The sequence below is a fragment of the Furipterus horrens genome, unplaced genomic scaffold, assembly GCF_987537825.1.
Source record: "Furipterus horrens unplaced genomic scaffold, mFurHor1.1.pri manual_scaffold_4, whole genome shotgun sequence".
Classification (NCBI taxonomy): domain Eukaryota; kingdom Metazoa; phylum Chordata; class Mammalia; order Chiroptera; family Furipteridae; genus Furipterus; species Furipterus horrens.
In genome coordinates this window covers 52,013,682-52,030,648 of record NW_028327174.1, presented here as the reverse complement: position 1 = coordinate 52,030,648, position 16,967 = coordinate 52,013,682, and the positions used below count along the sequence as shown (strand labels likewise).

The following is a 16,967-nucleotide window of genomic DNA, read 5'->3' as shown; positions in this document are numbered from 1 at the left end:
AAAATTAACTTAACGCAAAACTCTTTCTAGTAGCTGCAAGATAGGAAACGTAAAAAGAAATTGGAGAAATATGGAATACCAATCGGAAAGATCGCAGCACCGAAAGCCCCTCCACATCTGCTAGACTCAGTTCCATTAAACTGAGGGAGACAATAAATCCGTCAAAAATGTTCCAACCTTCTTGGAAATAATAGTAGGGATCCATGGCTATGAGTTTCAGGAACATTTCTGCTGTGAAAATTCCAGTGAAAACCTGCAGAGGGGAATGCAGGGGTTAAGAAAAAGAAATAATAGAAGGAGAATGCCTGTATCGCCATCTTTGAATATAACATGTCCAAGAAGCCACAAGAACCAGCCTTCGTTAAATCTTGCATCTAAGGACATCAATACCTGGATGTCCCATGGCCACTCCACATGGTGCAGGAAAGGCTTATTTTCCTCTTGAACAAAGTACTCAGACCCAGTGTTCCCATCTTTGTTGCCAGAATCACCCAAATCACATTGTTAAGAGTATCGTTGAAAAATTATTAGAATAATTTTTCTCAAGGGTCAGCAGTCATTTGAGTATGTATGCTTGGGATGTTTGCCTATAAAAGAAATCACTAGTTCTGCTATAATTATATTAGAAAAATACAGCATTACTTCTGATTTGATATTATGCATCTTATCAAACTTAAAGCATATGCTGCAGGGTTCCTAATTTTAAATTGTAAAGCAACAGAACACTGCCAACAGTGTGCCAAACACAGAAAAAACATCCATAGACTCACCACCCTGCATACAACTATTACTTATATATATTCCTTTCTACTTTTTTTCAAATGCATAGATATTTTGATAAAGTTGTAAAGACACACAATACAAAGTATTATTCATCATGACTTTATTCACATTGCTACACGGTCTTCTTGTCTAACTTTTACTGCTTGTATAAAATTCCACTGGGTGACATCTTCAGAGAAATTTCTTTCTGTTGGAGACTTTGGTGCTTCCTTTCATTTTTCAATGTGATAATTAATGAAACAAGTATTTTAGATCTGGAGTTTATAGGGTCCAAACATGACTTCTTCCCTCGTTACTTGTCTCCCACTCTTCTGCATGACAGAGCACCTCATGTTTCCTAATGCCGTCTGTACCCCACAGGCCTAGTGATACACCATGTGGCAGGAGAGTCAAATGCCATGAACAATCAATTCCCTCACTCTAAGCTTACTACATAACGGCAGCCTCTTACCAACTATTATGTTTATAGAGGAGAAGACTTTATATGCAATGGATTTAAAACTCATAATAAATTAGTACTTGTAACCACCTGCTTACCAAATTTACACATGAAGGAGTTAAAAAAACTTTGAAGATGTGGTCTGAGGTAAGAATTAAAAATAGTGAAGAATACTTAGATTATAGAAGCTGGAAATATACCAAATTGATGTATAGAAATAACAAAACAGAATATCTTGAAGGATAAACATTAAAATGGATAAGCAGGCTATCGGTTTTTGGTGTCCATATACTTTCCTGTAGTTCCCCATTTTTTAAAAATTGAAGATGCAGTATTCTAAAATGGAAAGAAAATATTCCCTGAAGAGAATCAGTTAAGCAAAATCAAAGTTCATAGGGCAAGCTAAGTATCTATAGATAAAGCATCCCACTAAGTGAGGTCGGGGATGGTAGGGGGTAGCTAATCAATTCGTGACATACATTTTACCCTTAGTGTAAACCCATCAAAGGTTTCTCTGTATAGAAATGTTAGCCTGCTTAATGCACACTAAGTAGAGGCTGAATTTGTGGTCCCATTGGTTCCTGGTGAACACACAAGAAGTGCTCAGTAATCAGCACCGGCTGACTGACTATGGAATATCTACACTGTGGGAACTCCGCTTCCTAAGTGAAAATCAGCAATGGCAGTTATGCAGTGTTGTCTTCCAATGGGATGAACGGCCCCTGGAAGCCAGGTAGAAATGGCTACGCCAGAGGTCAGCAACCATGTTGTTTCAACACATAGTGTGCTCCCATCATTTTGGATTTGGGTGAAAATAAGTTTGGAACTATTGATTGTATGATGAAATGACTTAAAAAAAAAACAAAACAGAGACAAGTAGATGTATGGTTATTCCTACAGTGCCACTCTTATTTGCACTGACATATGCTTCTTGAAGAGGGAAAAAAAGAATTATAAACAGTGTATCAACAACTGTATATAAATGTCACTCTTGTGAATGTCATCAACTATTTATCAAGGAATTTATGCTCTAATGCAGCAGTTCTCAAACTGAAGTTGAGAATCCCTGGGGTCCCTAAGACCCTTCCAGAAAGCACAAGGTCCCCCTTTTCCCAACTACCAGTCTGTGTGAGGCCAGATTTTCTTCCTGTGCTTCAACCAAAAAAATATATCACAATGGATTGAATATATAAACAGATAAGAGAATTGAACTATCTGCTATTAAACCAGACATGAAAGAGTCGCAAAAATATCAAATGATGCCGTTTCTCTTCTTAGAAAATAGTTTTGCCCTATAAAATAGGTTATTTATGTAATTATGTAATGGATACATTATTGTGATTTTTAAATAAATATTTGAGATTCTTTGTGGTTTTAATTTCAAATATGGTAACTATCAATAGATACAACTCTCATAAACAAAAGCTTTTTAGCTCTTTTTAGGAGTGTAAAGGGGTCCTAAGACCAAAAAAAGATTGTGAAGTATTGTTCTAATAGAACGTTCTGAATTCAGAGTCAGCATATCTTCCTAGTTTGAACAAGCCCCAGGGCACAGGCCTGAGAACCTGTAATGCCAGGTCACCAAGTAAGGCCTACAATCTCCTAAGATTGGGGCACTGCATTTGGGGCTCACTCTCAGGCTAGGGAAGGGTCGGAAGACGCGGCACAGCTCCTTCTGCCGTAACTGTGAACAAGCTTCAGGTTCATTGGAAGGGACTAGGGCTTGCCTGCTCTTGTCTGCTCTCAGGAGGGGCTGACCAGCTCCTGTCCTGCAGTGGGTCCTCCCCTAAAGTTAACGACATTCAGTTTGATAGAACCCTCATGTGTACCACAATGGAAACATGAAAAAAAACAATACATGAACATGAAAAATAATAGCTTCTTAGGAACTCAGTCACCAGGTGACAGGGTGACCCTCACCTTGGTTTGCCTGACTACTGAAAGTCCTGCATCCTGGGTGTCCAGTTAGGAAGACCAACTTGTACCGGTTTGCCTAAGACTGCCCCACTATTAAAACAGAAAGTTCCACATTCCAGGAGCCTCTTCAGAGCTGTGCAAAGTGGAATGGTTGGTTACCCAACCAGAAGGAGGCACAAAACCTAAAATATCATGTGTGGTAAGTGTTTAATAAGAGGTATGCATTAGGGGCTACAAGGACACAGAAGAAAGAAAAATTAAAATATAAAAAGAATTCTTTTTGGTTGAAACTCTAGTTAAGCTGTGGTTAAGCCATAGTTAAGAAATGGTTAACATTTATGTGTATTTGGTAAAGAAGGAAAATAGCTTTCTCTTTGTCCTTTTTTTGCTTAGAATCTCAGAAATGAAACTTACACATCAGGTTAAGCCTTTGCCCTTCCTTCCATATCTCCAACCCCTCCAATGATTCAGTACGAAATTCCTTGGGTGGGCATCCCCACGGAGGGTGGCCTGGTGCCAGGTAGGAGCCCGAGCAGGGAATCTGTGCAGAGGAGCAGCCTGGCATGGGCTGTCAGAGCCTGTGCAGGCCAAAGTGGGGTGTCCACTTTGGGGGACAGTCCAAGACAAGTTGTCAAGAGTCTAACTGGGATATGGAGGGTATTTGTGGTACCCAGCACAGGGTATCAGGGTCTAAGGAGGATGAAGAGCTTCTGGGTAGGGGAAGCCTGGTGTGAGGTGAAGAGGCGTCTGTGTAGGGGGAGGCCCACTGTGAAGTGTTCAAGTCCAAGTGGGGTAAGGGAAACAAGAATGTGTGGGGTGGCCTGGCCTGGGGTGTCAGAGCCTGTGAAGTACAAGGAGGGGTCCACATAGAGGACACCGGTATGGGAACTGGAGAGCCTGGTGTAGGGAGGCAGAGCCCAACCAGTGTGAGGAGGGCATCCATGCTGTTTGAGGCAACAGTGGCTTTTTGATCAAATAAGTTAGCATATTAAGGACAGTGGCAACCAGATTTCTATTTGTTGGATAAGGAGTTGCAAACACAGAAGGGAGAAAACTGGAATGAAGCCTGTAGTGCTGGATTGGAATTGGAAGTGACAGCATGAAGTCATGGTTTTCAGTATATACAGGGAGCATGACACACAGCTAGCCATGCACTAGGAGGGCCTAGGCCTGCACATGGCTACTTTGGAGCTTTGCTTCTAAATACCACTTCCCCTCAACCAGGGATCCTGGAGAAATGGCTGGTTCCAGGCCTGAGGCAGGAAAAATAGAAGATTAGCCTGGAATATCTTGTGATAGAAGGAAACAAGGACATACTGGGGACATGGTAAAAGGACACAGAAGCCAGCCTGAAGGGATTTCCACTGGCTAAACCTGGAATGGTTTAAACATAGAAGTAAATGAAGGTAATGGGTTGTAACCCACTGGATAAAACTGAAAACCACGAGTCCACGCTGATATAATTAAATGAAGGAATGAATAAAAAGTTTCATAAAGAACGGGCAATCCAGACAATTTTAAAGTACCTTCCTCACAAATACTAATTATAAATGGCAAAGGAATAACTTTATAGAGGAGAAGCCTGGCAGACACCTCCTTAATCAAGTAATCAACATCACCAGTTATGGGACAAACGGAAATTGTGTGCCACCTGGTAGATGCAGTGGGAAGACAGCCTTGCTGGTGTGATCTTCCTGCCAAATGCATAACTTGAGTCTCATCACAAGCAAGCAGGAGATAAACCCAAACTGACGGTATTCTAAAAAATAACTGTGTAGTCTTCAAAAGTGTCAAGGTCATGAAAGTCAAAGGAAGAATGATGAACTCTCCCAGGCTGAAGATTAAAGAGACAGGACAACTAAATGGAATACATAACTCCAACTGAATCCTTTTGTTATAAAGGACATTACTGGGATTATTGGCAAAGCTTGAGGGGACCTGAGAACTTGATGGCTCTAATGTATCCACATTAACTTCCTGACTGTGAGAGCTATATCAAGGTTATGTAGGAGAACGTACTTGTTCATAAAACTAAATTAAAGTATTTAATTTGAATTACACTAACATAGTACCTAAGATTTATAGAGTACTTTTCACTGTTCCAAAAGCTTCGGTATAGTTTCTCACTTCATCCTGCCAACCACTGATGGATGACATGGTGTTAGCCTCATTTTAGACATCTAAACATTTCTGGACAGCAATTAATGGCTTATTTAAGGTTAAACTATATCAAATAGGAACCAAAACCCAAATCTTCTGACTTCTGATTCTGTGTTCTTTCTGCTCAACTTAGCACTTGATTGGCAAAAATATATATTTTCTAACCCCCAAGGCACAATTCTTCATTTCTTGCTCTTCACCCTAACATGCAATCCATCAGCCAGTCCAAAGTATCCTGAACCATGTGCTGTTCTCCATCCCTGTTGCTAACTGTACTTCTACTTTCCCGCTGAACCTCCCCCTCCCCCACCATGCTTTCTTAGTTTAGAACTTGGTTCTGCTTGGCTTGCCTCATGGAGCCCCCGAATATTAGCTACTAACCTTCTCTCCTCTCCTCTTTCTTCACTAATTGTTCTAAGCAAAGTCTTCTGAATGCTCACAACTCTAACTTAGATGTGACCCTAAATCTCTGTAGATCTTTAATAAAGGAAAAATAATGTTATTTGCTGGCCTGGCCTGAGGGCAACTATGCTGGTAGTAGGCAAAAAGGCCTCTCAAAATCCCATGGAAATTGAGGACTGATTCTGTAAAAATCAATAAAAGTGAAGACTTTGAGGGAAAAAAATGCTGTAGGGAAAACACCACCACCATCAACAACAAAATTGATCAGGTCATATTTTTTATTACTTAACCCACTGCTAAAAAAATAAAGCTTAAATCTACAGTATTCCCTCACTTATCGCGGGTATTACATTCTAGGCCCCCCCGCGAAAGGTGAAAATCCGCGAAGTAGGAACCTTACATTTATTTTAGTATTTATATATATTTTAAGGCTTTATAAACCCTTCCTGCACACTTATAAACCATTCCCAGTCCCTTATTAACCTTTCCCACCCCCTTATTAACCTTTTCCACACTTTTATAAACACTACTTATGTTCTTAAACATATTCTACACTCTCAAACGTACGTAACTTTAACAACCTATGTATACAGTACCACGAAATCCCACGATATAGCGAAAAATCTGTGATAAATAATTAAATATAATATTTTTAAAAATTCTGCGATACAGTGAGGCTGCGATAAGTGAACCATGATATAGAGAGGGACTACTGCATATGATATTGTTCATTGGCTCAAAATGCTGCTTGATGGCCAAGGCCCTGGGCCAGCCACTCACACAGCAAGCCCACCTTTAGGCATCTTTCAGAGCCAGTAGGCGGGCTTCCAGACAGCTATTTCAGGATGGTGGGCATTTCCTCAGGCTGCACATGAGAGTTCACATCACAGCAGTGAGCTAACTTAGACAAGGAGGCTGGAAAGACCACAGAATCATCTTGGATGTGTACCAGGGAAATCAACAGGCCACAAGGACTAGCCAGACAAAGGCTCTCTTTTGCCACATGTGTTTTCAGAATCAGAACTCAAAATGATAAAACTTTAATAGCGTTTTAGGACTTCAGATAGACACTGTGTGTGTGTGCATGTGTGTGTGTGTGTGTGTGAGAAAGAGAGAGAGAGAGGTGAAAAGAGGGAAGGAGAGAGAGAGGGAGGGAGGGAGGGAGAGAGGCAGGAAGGGAGGGAGGTAAAAAAACAAATACCAGGCAGAGATTATGCTCCAATTAAATGATAACAACTAGATTTGACATGCCTGTGGTGAAACTCCACAAGAATAATGAGGCTCAAATGACCGAGGATTCTTTCCAATTAATTCTTTACTATCTATCAGAATTCAATCAACTCCTGATTTTTGTACTAAAGAAGTAAAACAGATAATCCCCAATCACAACTACTTGATCTCAGAATACACTGTGTAACCTATTTTTTTAAAAGTGAATATTTAGCCCTGGCTGGTGTGGCTCAGTGGATTGAGGGCCAGCCTGTGAACTGAAAGGTCACCAGTTTGATTCCCAGTCAGGGTACGTGCCTGGGTTGTGGACCAGGTCCCCAGCTGGGGGCATTCAAGAGGCAACCGATTGATGTATCTCTCGCACATCAATGTTTCTCTCCCTCTCTTTCTTCCTCCCTTCCCTCTAAAACAATAAATAAAAACTTTTTTTAAAAAGTGTAATTTATTTTCTAATTATTACCATAAGTGAAATATATGACTTAAGCTAAGATCACAATAAATTTGGCACAGATCAACTAATGGTGGAAAGTGGATGATAGCTGGACTGGAGGGGGAACCAGCCTAGAATTAAAAACTTCTCCTACATAGTTCCCATACAAATAATTAATATGACAGCACAGACCAATTTATAGTTACATTTAATGCACTTAAAAGAGCTCCCCTATTCTGTGGTGGCTGTCACTGAAGGTGAAAGGGAAGTGATTTGCTGGACCAATGCAGGAATCAATGTGAGAAACAGAATGGAAAAAAAACCCAGAAGTCCTTGGCTCAGGCTGCTGAAACCAACCCACTGTACCATGCCTCCCATTCTGTCACCATGGTTGGTTTCCTGCCAATAGCTCCTAAATGACGTCTTCTAAGTTCTGCAGAGAAACAGCCAAGTGATCACAACAGTGAGCAGAAGCAGCTGGGGCGCACGGCATCTGTGGAAGCATTTGTCTTCCAATTAACTATTCCTTTTTCAACTCAACTCCTTTTGGTGTCCGAAAAATGTCCTACAGGCAAACCATGTTCACATCACAAAACCAGGAGACAGCGCTCTATCTTACCAGATTTCCTACAGACAAGACATGCTCAAACTGTGGCGTCATAGGATGGTGCTCCATTGCCATAAACAGTGTATTCAGGACAATGCAGATGGTGATGGCCAAGTCCACAAAAGGGTCCATAACAATCAAGTTCACAATCTCTTTCAGTTTGATCCAGTAGGGATGACACTCCCAGATGAGGAAAGTATTGGCAAATTTATACCAGCATGGCGGACACTTTCTCTGGGACTCTTCCAGCTCTGTATGGAGTAAAGAACAAAGGTAGCCCTTCAGTCACAGTAAGAAAACAAAGAAGAGGGTGCAAAGCTTCATGGTGGCATTATCACTGTTATTAACATGAGAACAAAGGTGGCTTAAGTGCAGACTTTCTTTAGTGTTTCCCTGGGTATTCCCTCTCTAAAAGGGAGACAGGAGGCATGATCAGTACTAGATCACTTCCATGTTAATAATGATCTGGTTATAAACAAAATTCAACCCATCCATTTTGGGAGCATGGTGTAGTCGGGGAGCTCAGACTCTGGACTCTCACCCCCAGTTCCATTGGCTTCCACACTCACAAGCTGTGTGATCTCAGGCAAGGTACTGACTCCTCTGCGCCCCAACCGACTTGTCTGAAATGGTACTTACTTTAAGGCTATACAACTAAATCAGTCCTATAATCCTCATTCATTCATTAAGGATTAAATGAGTAGATGTGTCTAAAGCAGGCCTCACAGAGACTGGCACAAGGTAAGCCCTCAATAGATGGTATTATATTATACATTATAGCATTAAATCATTATCAAAGCAGTCAAAAGCATACACTTTGAAGCCACCTACCTTGGTGCAAATACCAGCTGAGACACTTGCTAACTGTGGGAACTTGAGCAAGTGATTTCAATTTCCTATGAGAATTAAATGAGCTAAAATAAAGTGCCTCTGAGCACCCCAGGATATACTAAGTGCTGCAGAAATATTTACTATTGTTATTATCTTTACAGCAGAATCAGCATCGTCAACCAAGCCACCATGCAGGACATACCTCTTATGTTTCCAAAGAAGTCAATGAGTTAACAATTCACAATTCAGTTAGAAATGTAAGTCCCCTTCCTTTTCCCTTTTCTCCCTTCCTTTCTTTCTCCTCTCTCCTCTCTCTTCCCTTCTCCTTCTCTCTTCCCCTTTCCCACTGTCATCATTTTCTTCTTTATCTTCTTTCCCTTTCCTTCCCTCACTCTCTCTTCTTTCCTTTTTCTTCCTCTCCTTCTTTTGTCTTACCCTCTCTGTCTTTCTGTCTGTCCCTTTCAGAAGCAGAATGTACTTTTTTCAGACAGGATTTTATGTAAGCCCTAACATGTAAAATAGACAAACCAGGACTTGCTCCAGTTGAGGCAAGAGGAGGAGCTTGGAGCCAGTCTGACTGACTTCTTCCTTTCCCGAGGTACTTCCCCAGAATCCTAGGACTCTGATAAACACAGACAAAAAATCACTGGACTAGATGATCTTGAAGGTCATTTACAAAGCAAAGATTAAAAAGGATGATTAGACACTACAGGCAGAGAGCCATTCAGCTGGCTGCTACACCCGCCTAGGCATGAGGCCCTAGGTAACAAAGTTCTCCTCCATCTGAGTACGAAATACAATAGCTAAGATTATAAAAAAGGCCAAGGATCTTGACTTAGGAGAATGTTAAGAGGTGTAACTTTGCAAATCCGTTAGCATGATAATCTTTAGAGATAAGGCATTGGTTCTACATGGTTGGCTGTTACTGCATCCCCCTTCTGCCCAATTCTTCTGACAAAAACAAATTATTCACAGAATAAAATAAAGTTTCCCCACATTTCATCAAGAACAAAATGGAAGCCTTCAATTAGTCTACTTTCCCTTTTTCCAACAGCTGGATGGTGCCCATGGTGATAGCTTTACTTTAGATGGGGTGCTTTGGCTGGGTTTCTGATTGGCTCGCTGGTTGCTAAGAAAATGGTTGCCTTGGTTTTTCAGATTTAAGGGCCACAGTAAGCGCCACGTGGGAGTCTGCGTGGGAAAGGAAGTCTGTGAAGAAATTTTGCTTTGGCTTTTTCCTTATAGAACTCCCTCCGTTCCCAAGGTAAATTTAGTTTTTTCCCCAAAAAAAGAAAATGAAAAGGTTCTCTTATTTCCATAAATTCTTGTCGTACATATTTGGAAATCTGGTTCTGTTCCTTTTTTTTATCTCCTTCCTTCTTCAAATGTTTGCTGCTCACCGGCACAGCACGCACGTGGAGGCTGAAGCAGCTACTGTTCACATTTCTGACAGGTGACGCAATTGTGGTGTTTTATAATGAACGAGGCTCCAGGTCTTTGCCAGACAGCAAGGAGGGGTTTCTTTACCCTGTGGGGCACCAAGAAGATTTCTAGAGGGACACTAGATCTCTTTTAACCACCTTTACTGAGAAGGGTTGATCCTCAGGACTTTTTTCATTCCACCAAATGTAAAACAATGTAGAGTGTTAAAAGCTACAAAAGATCAAGTAGGTGAATAAGGAAGTGTATAAAGTACTCACAACTTGGCAAACTTACTGGCCCCACATGCCTGGAATGGGTTAACGCAGGGGGGATGAAATGTCCAAAGGTTTATGGGGTTTCCCTTACTTGCTCCTGGACATTGTCAGGAGGGCGCTATAGATCTCGGCTTCTGGCATACTGGGAATTGTTTTCAGAGAGGGCTGCAAAATTCTACCAATATGGTGGCATTGGCAGACCATGAGGTTTCTGAAGGCAGGGGCTTCTCTCAAGTCAATTCAACTCAACAATGTTTAAGCACCTACAATTTGCCAGACACTGGGAAAGCACTGATGAACAAGAGTCCCCATCCTCACAGAGCTTCCAGCTGCACCAGAAAGGCAGAGGGATACCAGAGAAGTCACTGTATTGACATTTGATGCTTGTCAGTTGCGTAAGAGTGAATAAGTAATTTGTGGCAGCAACATCTACAGTCAATTACCTCTATAGGGGAGTTTTTGAAACTCTTTAACCCAAGAATAAGTAATGCCAAGCACCATCACTACTTCCTCATTGCTACTCCACCAGCTCTCTCCCCTTTTCCCAGGGCTTACTGCTTTGAGGCAGAGAAAAACTACATTACCTCCAGTCCTCTGAAAGAGCCCCAAAGCTGATGGCTCTACTGACCGAACTCTGCTGAGTTTCTGGATGCTGGTGAGCATGTTTGCCACAGAATAGGGGTGAGGCAGAGCAGGCAAGACTTTCCATTATTTACAGGATTCTGGAACTCTTCACTGGGGAAGGTAAGAGCCTGCCTCTTCGGTTTTAAATAGTAGTAATTTTAGTCTTTGGATTAAAATGTCAGAGTTTCCTGACTGAAGGTCTGGGAAGCAGGAACGATCATTCATTCAATGCGGGCTTTTCAGGCTGTAGCGATCATTAAATCCAGAACGGACAGGTGGTTAAAAAGGAATAAATCTTTCTTAATGTCCTTTGAGTCCCCTGACATTATTCAGCTCTAGCCATTCCTCGTTCTTTGCTTGCAGCAGTTGCCTCATCAGTTTTAACAAAGGGAGACAAATACGAGGGGAGGGGCAGGGAGGGAGGTCTGAGCAGGAACTGGTAGGGAAGGTACCAGTGATGTGAACCTCAGGGAAAGGGGAAAAAGAACTGGAATGGCTTCCTCCTCAGGAACGCAGCTATAGTCTTCTCTCCCCTGAGCCACCCTTGCCTCTGCCTTTGTCATGTGTGTGCTGGTGGGTGGAGGGTGGAGGACAGGTACTGCAGGGCAGAGGACAAAGAAGAGGGCAGGGAGAAGAGGGAGGAAAGGGCCTAGAGAAAGACCATAATGCTCCAATGATGTAGACCTAACTCAGTGGAGTGACGAAAGCACAAGGCCTCCAGAGGAAATCCTGCAGCACCAAGCAGGGCAAAATTCAGTTCCACCCGCATTTTCTGAGCATCTACTTTTGCCAGACTCTGTGCTAGGTCACTGAGGTAATCAATGAATAATTGTTGCACTGCACTGACAGTTCTCCTGTTCTCATGTCTCTGCCAAAAATAAAATATGCCTTTGGAGGGTGTCAGTTTTCTTTCCCAACTGCCATTAGATACTCAGAGAAATCCTGTCTTGGCCTCCAAGTGAAGAATAAAATTAGCCAAGGTTCAGTATAAGGTACGGGGTTTAAAGATGTTCTGTCAGGCAAGGACCTTGATGGGATTGGAAAAAAACAGGAATAACTGAAGTTGTTCAGGTGACTGGAAGCAGTTAGTTCAATACTCTTTTTACCTGCTACATTCTCTAGATCAGTCAAGGTAAACTGTAATTCCATATGCACAGATGTAAATACTCCAAGGGAGTTCCTTTCTAGGGATTCTCCCTTTACCACAGGTGCTCCTGCCCAACACACACACACACACACACACACACACACACACACACACACACACACAGTGGCATTGGGCTTAAATGATTCAGTGACTCAAAAAATAACTTGAGACTTCCGGCCAAGATGGAGGCCTAGACTGACATGCTCTATCTCCCTCTACAACTAAGAAGGAATACAACTACCACAAAACCAGAAATAACCAGAAGTTCCAGAAAATAAATGGAAGTCCAACGTATGAAGTTATAAATAAGTGGTGCTTGTCCAGACAGGAGGTGGGGCGAAGCTGGGGTGGAGAGGTCAAGCTGTGCTGGCGGAGGCAGCAGTGGCAACGACGGTAAGCATAGACACCCATATTTGGGGGGAGGCGAGAAGTGCCTGGGAGCACCCCCACTGCAGACCAGACCCGTCAGCTTGCGATTCCAACGCCGGGGAAGGCAGACCCCATTGTCTTGGACTGTGAGGCTCGGAGGAGGTCGGGACGGAGGAGGAGGCTCCTGGTCTCTCAGCAGAGAGTGAACGGCAGGAATCCAATTTGGACCCTCCCACCCCCCAACACACAGAAAATGCCACAGCACAATGAGAAGGATCACCCAGTTGTGACAAGTGCACGGGGCTCCGCCTCCTATAGTGTAGGAGGTGTGACAGTCCTGCCTAGGAAGCAAAGGTGAACACAAAACTATCAGTATGGCATAGATCATGATAGAGATCCTGGTGACGCAGCTGACCAGTCAGCAAATATCTAATCTAATGAAGCAGCAGATAGGAAATCTTTCTGAGGCTCAGTTCAGAGCTTTGCATATAAAACTGCTTACAGACCTAACAGCAGATCTTAAACAAGACAGGGAAGGAATGAAGGCTAGTCCTGCTGAAATGAACAAAAACACATACAAAACTAGTGGTGAGGGAAAGAAAACCAGGGATCAATTCAACAAATTGGAACATAGGGAAGGAACAAACAGTCAACCAGTGCAGAAAGAGGAAATGAAAAGTGAGGAAAATGAGGAGAAGCTCAGAAACCTATGGGACAGCTATAAGCGGGCCAACATCTGAATCATAGCGTTGCCAGAAGGTGAAGAAAATCTAGGAATTGAAAAACTATGTGAAAAAATAATGAAGCAGAACTTCCCGAACTTGGGGAAGGAAATAGACTTACAGGTCCAGGAAGCACAGAGAGTTCCAAAAATACTGGACCCAGGGAGAACCACACCAAGACACATTATAATCAAAATGTCAAAAATTAAGGATAAAGAGAGAATCTTAAAAGCAGCAAGAGAGAAGAAGAGAATTATGTACAAAGGGGTCTGAAAAAGACTATCAGCTGATTTCTCAAAAGGAACTTTGCAGGCAAGAAGGGACTGGCAAGAAATATTCAAAGTAATGAAAAGCAAAAACCTACAACATGATTACTCTATCCAGCAAAGCTGTCATTCAGAATAGAAGGGCAGAGAAAATGCTTCCAGGACAAAGTAAAACTGAAGGAGTTCATCAGATCCAAACCACTATTATATGACATGTAAAAGGGACTTGTGTAGGAGAAAGAAGATCAAAACTATGAACATTAAAATGAAAGCTGTATCACAACAGCCAACAACAGAAGCTAGGGAACTGAAACAAAGGCAAACTAAGTAGGCAACGAGAGTGGGAAAAGAATTATAGGTATGGGGAACATTATGGGGGGAGGTCAGCAGGGAGGGGGAAAGGGGGAAAGGGAGGGAGATGGTACAGGAATTAGGAAGCATAGTAGGAGGGAGTGGAGTAGATAGGAAGATGTTGAGAAGAACTATATGCACAACCAATGGGCATGGACTAAGGGGGAGAACAGCTGGAGGGAGGAGGGGTCACTGGGTTGAGGGGAACAAAGGGAAAAGAAATTGGGACAACTGTAACAGCAAAATCAATAAAGCATATTAAAAAAAAAGAAAAATACTTGTCTCAAGGACACCAGAATAATTTTGAGTCTCTCTATATCAGGAACTCAGGTTATTGTTAGATTAGTCTGAGTGTATGAACTCTGAAGAACAGCAATTTGAGGCCTCAAGAATAGTCTGGAACAGAATGGATAAAGAAGTAGTGGCACATATATACAATGGACTATTAGCCATCAAAAAGAATGAAATCTTGCCATTTGCAAAAACATGGATAGATCTTAAGGATATTATGCTAAGTGAAATAAGTCAGACAGAGAAAGACAAATATTTTCACTTATATGTGGAATCTGAAAAACAAAATAAATGAACAAACAAAACAGAAACAAACTCATACATACAGAAAACAAAATGATGGTTGCCCAATGGGACTGGGGTTGGAAGACTGAGTGAAAAAAATGAAGTACAAACTGCCAGTTATAAAAATAGTCATAGGGATGTAAAATACAGCATAGGAAATACAATCAATAAAATTGTAATAACTAGAATCACTTCGTAAGGTATATAAATGTCTAATTACTGTAGTATACCTGGAACGAATATAATATTGTATGTCAATTGTAATTGAAAAAAGAATAGTCTGGATCTATAATGGGACAAGTCAGCTAAACCAACATGAATCAAATGAAGAAGATTCATGCAGAATCAATCAGAAACTTGAGAGAGAAAACTTCATCACTGAATCTAGCTCCAGAGAAAACAAGAGGAGCCTGGAGTTCAGACCAGAAGTGGACAGAAAGCTAGCACTTGCTGGGGACTATGGGGACATGGAAAATCCTCAGATGTTCCTCAGCATGCCTGACTCTGTCATGAAGGAAGAGGAGTTTCAGCTTACCCAGTCGCACATCAAATATATTTATGAATATGTAAGGGTATTTGAAGAGACGGAATTAGGTGCAATCAAAATGCACAGTACATTCATCCTTAAGGGAAAACCAAAAGCACTGTAAGTAGCTAAAAAGGAAAAGAAGGAGGTATGTTTTAGGGGTAGAGGCGTGGGGGACTCCATCATATTACATCTTCACAGTTCTTCAGTCAACATTGCTATATGCCACACGTCATCCCACTGGCTCCTCATGACGACGATTACAGACACTTCTTCAACTCCTCTAGCTCACACTTAAGTCACTCCTTCATATTTATTATCTATCTGTGTACAATGCTGGCAGCAGCTTTGAAGTCCTTACAGCATTCTCTGTATGCAGATTTGGATTCTGGTTTCTATAACCAGTACACTATTCCTAAAGCTTAGAGACACTTTTTGCAAAACTCAGACCAAGGGACAGGGATTATATTTCTCACGCACAATACATATTTGCATTTCAGCAGCTTAGTCTGACATCACAGGGCACATACCTTCTACTAGTGTATTTGTAACAACACTCAATATACTGTTTATCCTGTCCTTCCGCCCATAGGAGGCCAGTTGCTCCATGGAAACTAAGAGAGACCCAGGACCTTTCTTCTTAATTTCCACCTCCGTTGTACCCTGGGGAAAAAAAAAGGAAAAGCAAATGGGGTGAGTAAAGTCTTATAAATGTTAAGGCTGAGCCTTACCAGATTGATAGTCCAGACTGAGAGCAAGAACATACGCTGTTCCTTAAACTTTTTACTTTGACCCTACAATCCTATTGACTTTAAGAAGTAGCATGAAACAAATTGGCCATGGGTTATCATTAGTTCTACAGATGACAAGACCAAGTCCTTTAAGTTTGTACAAATCTATAATGAACACAAGAGTTTCCCTGGGACCCAAATACCTCATCTGCTCAATTCCAAACATAAGAGCAGAAAGACCAGGTCCCCCGGCACAATGCCATCAGAAGTAGACCCTGAATTTTCCTGTCCTGATGAAGTAAGTCAAATTCACCTCTATTTGAAATTTCATTAAGGGCCCAGTCCCTGATCACACTGAGTGTTATAAACACTATTTCCTCCATGTGTAGGAGCACCATCACTCTACCAAACTGTTGCTTCCAAATGCCAAACCTGGGCCTAACTGAATGTTAGCAACTTCTACCCAAATCTCCTCCGAGCAACTGTAGAGAAGTCTGGTAAGTTTTAGCTGTCTTAATTAAATATACTGCATCATATATGTTTATCTTGTCCTTTAAGATTTTTATTTTATGAGTTAAGCTGCAAGGTTCAAATTCCCAACCAAAGATAAATGGCAGAAAATACCATCAGAGTGTTATACAACATATTTTTTACACACTCCATCATGGACAATATTAGTATGTTAGATCACAGCAGAAGGTTTCTTAATATCCCTTGCTTGTGTTCTTTGTGCCAACCTGACTATTCTACATTAGATCAGATTTAATGGGATGGCTTAACACCTAGCTTTCCAGTCACCATGTTGTCCACCTGAACACATTATCCATGTAAAGCTGGCTGGCCCTTCCAAGGTGAAGGTAAGAGGCAGAGACAGCTACCATCACTCAAAGGCCAGGGAAGACACATGTTTGTGTGAAGCTAGAGAAGTATCTGTCTGAACTGTACCAGAATGATCCTACCAGTTTTAAAAAGAAAATAATTATCGCTGGAGAGTTATATCAGAAAGCCTTTCTATTCTTATATATGTTTAGGCTTTAAGAACCGTACAAAAGAAAGTTCCTGGCAGATTATAATTGATCTCATCACAATGTTTCATCAAACTTTCACTGATTCAGCCATTTGTTTCACCTTCGGGTTTGTTTGTTTGGCAGAGCTACAG

At 41.6% G+C, this 16,967-nt stretch overlaps 1 protein-coding gene across 1 annotated transcript in view; it reads right to left on the bottom strand.

Annotated features, from left to right (window-relative positions):
* The window catches only part of SCN8A (sodium voltage-gated channel alpha subunit 8), a 123,626-nt gene that overhangs the window by 36,186 nt on the left and 70,473 nt on the right, over positions 1 to 16,967 (bottom strand). The window contains exons 12-14 of the mRNA XM_090273193.1: positions 15,608 to 15,740; positions 7,981 to 8,219; positions 80 to 253 (exon numbers count right to left, since the gene is read on the bottom strand). Coding sequence (XP_090129319.1) covers positions 80 to 253; positions 7,981 to 8,219; positions 15,608 to 15,740 — 546 coding nt within the window. The remainder of the gene's footprint in view (positions 1 to 79; positions 254 to 7,980; positions 8,220 to 15,607; positions 15,741 to 16,967) is intronic.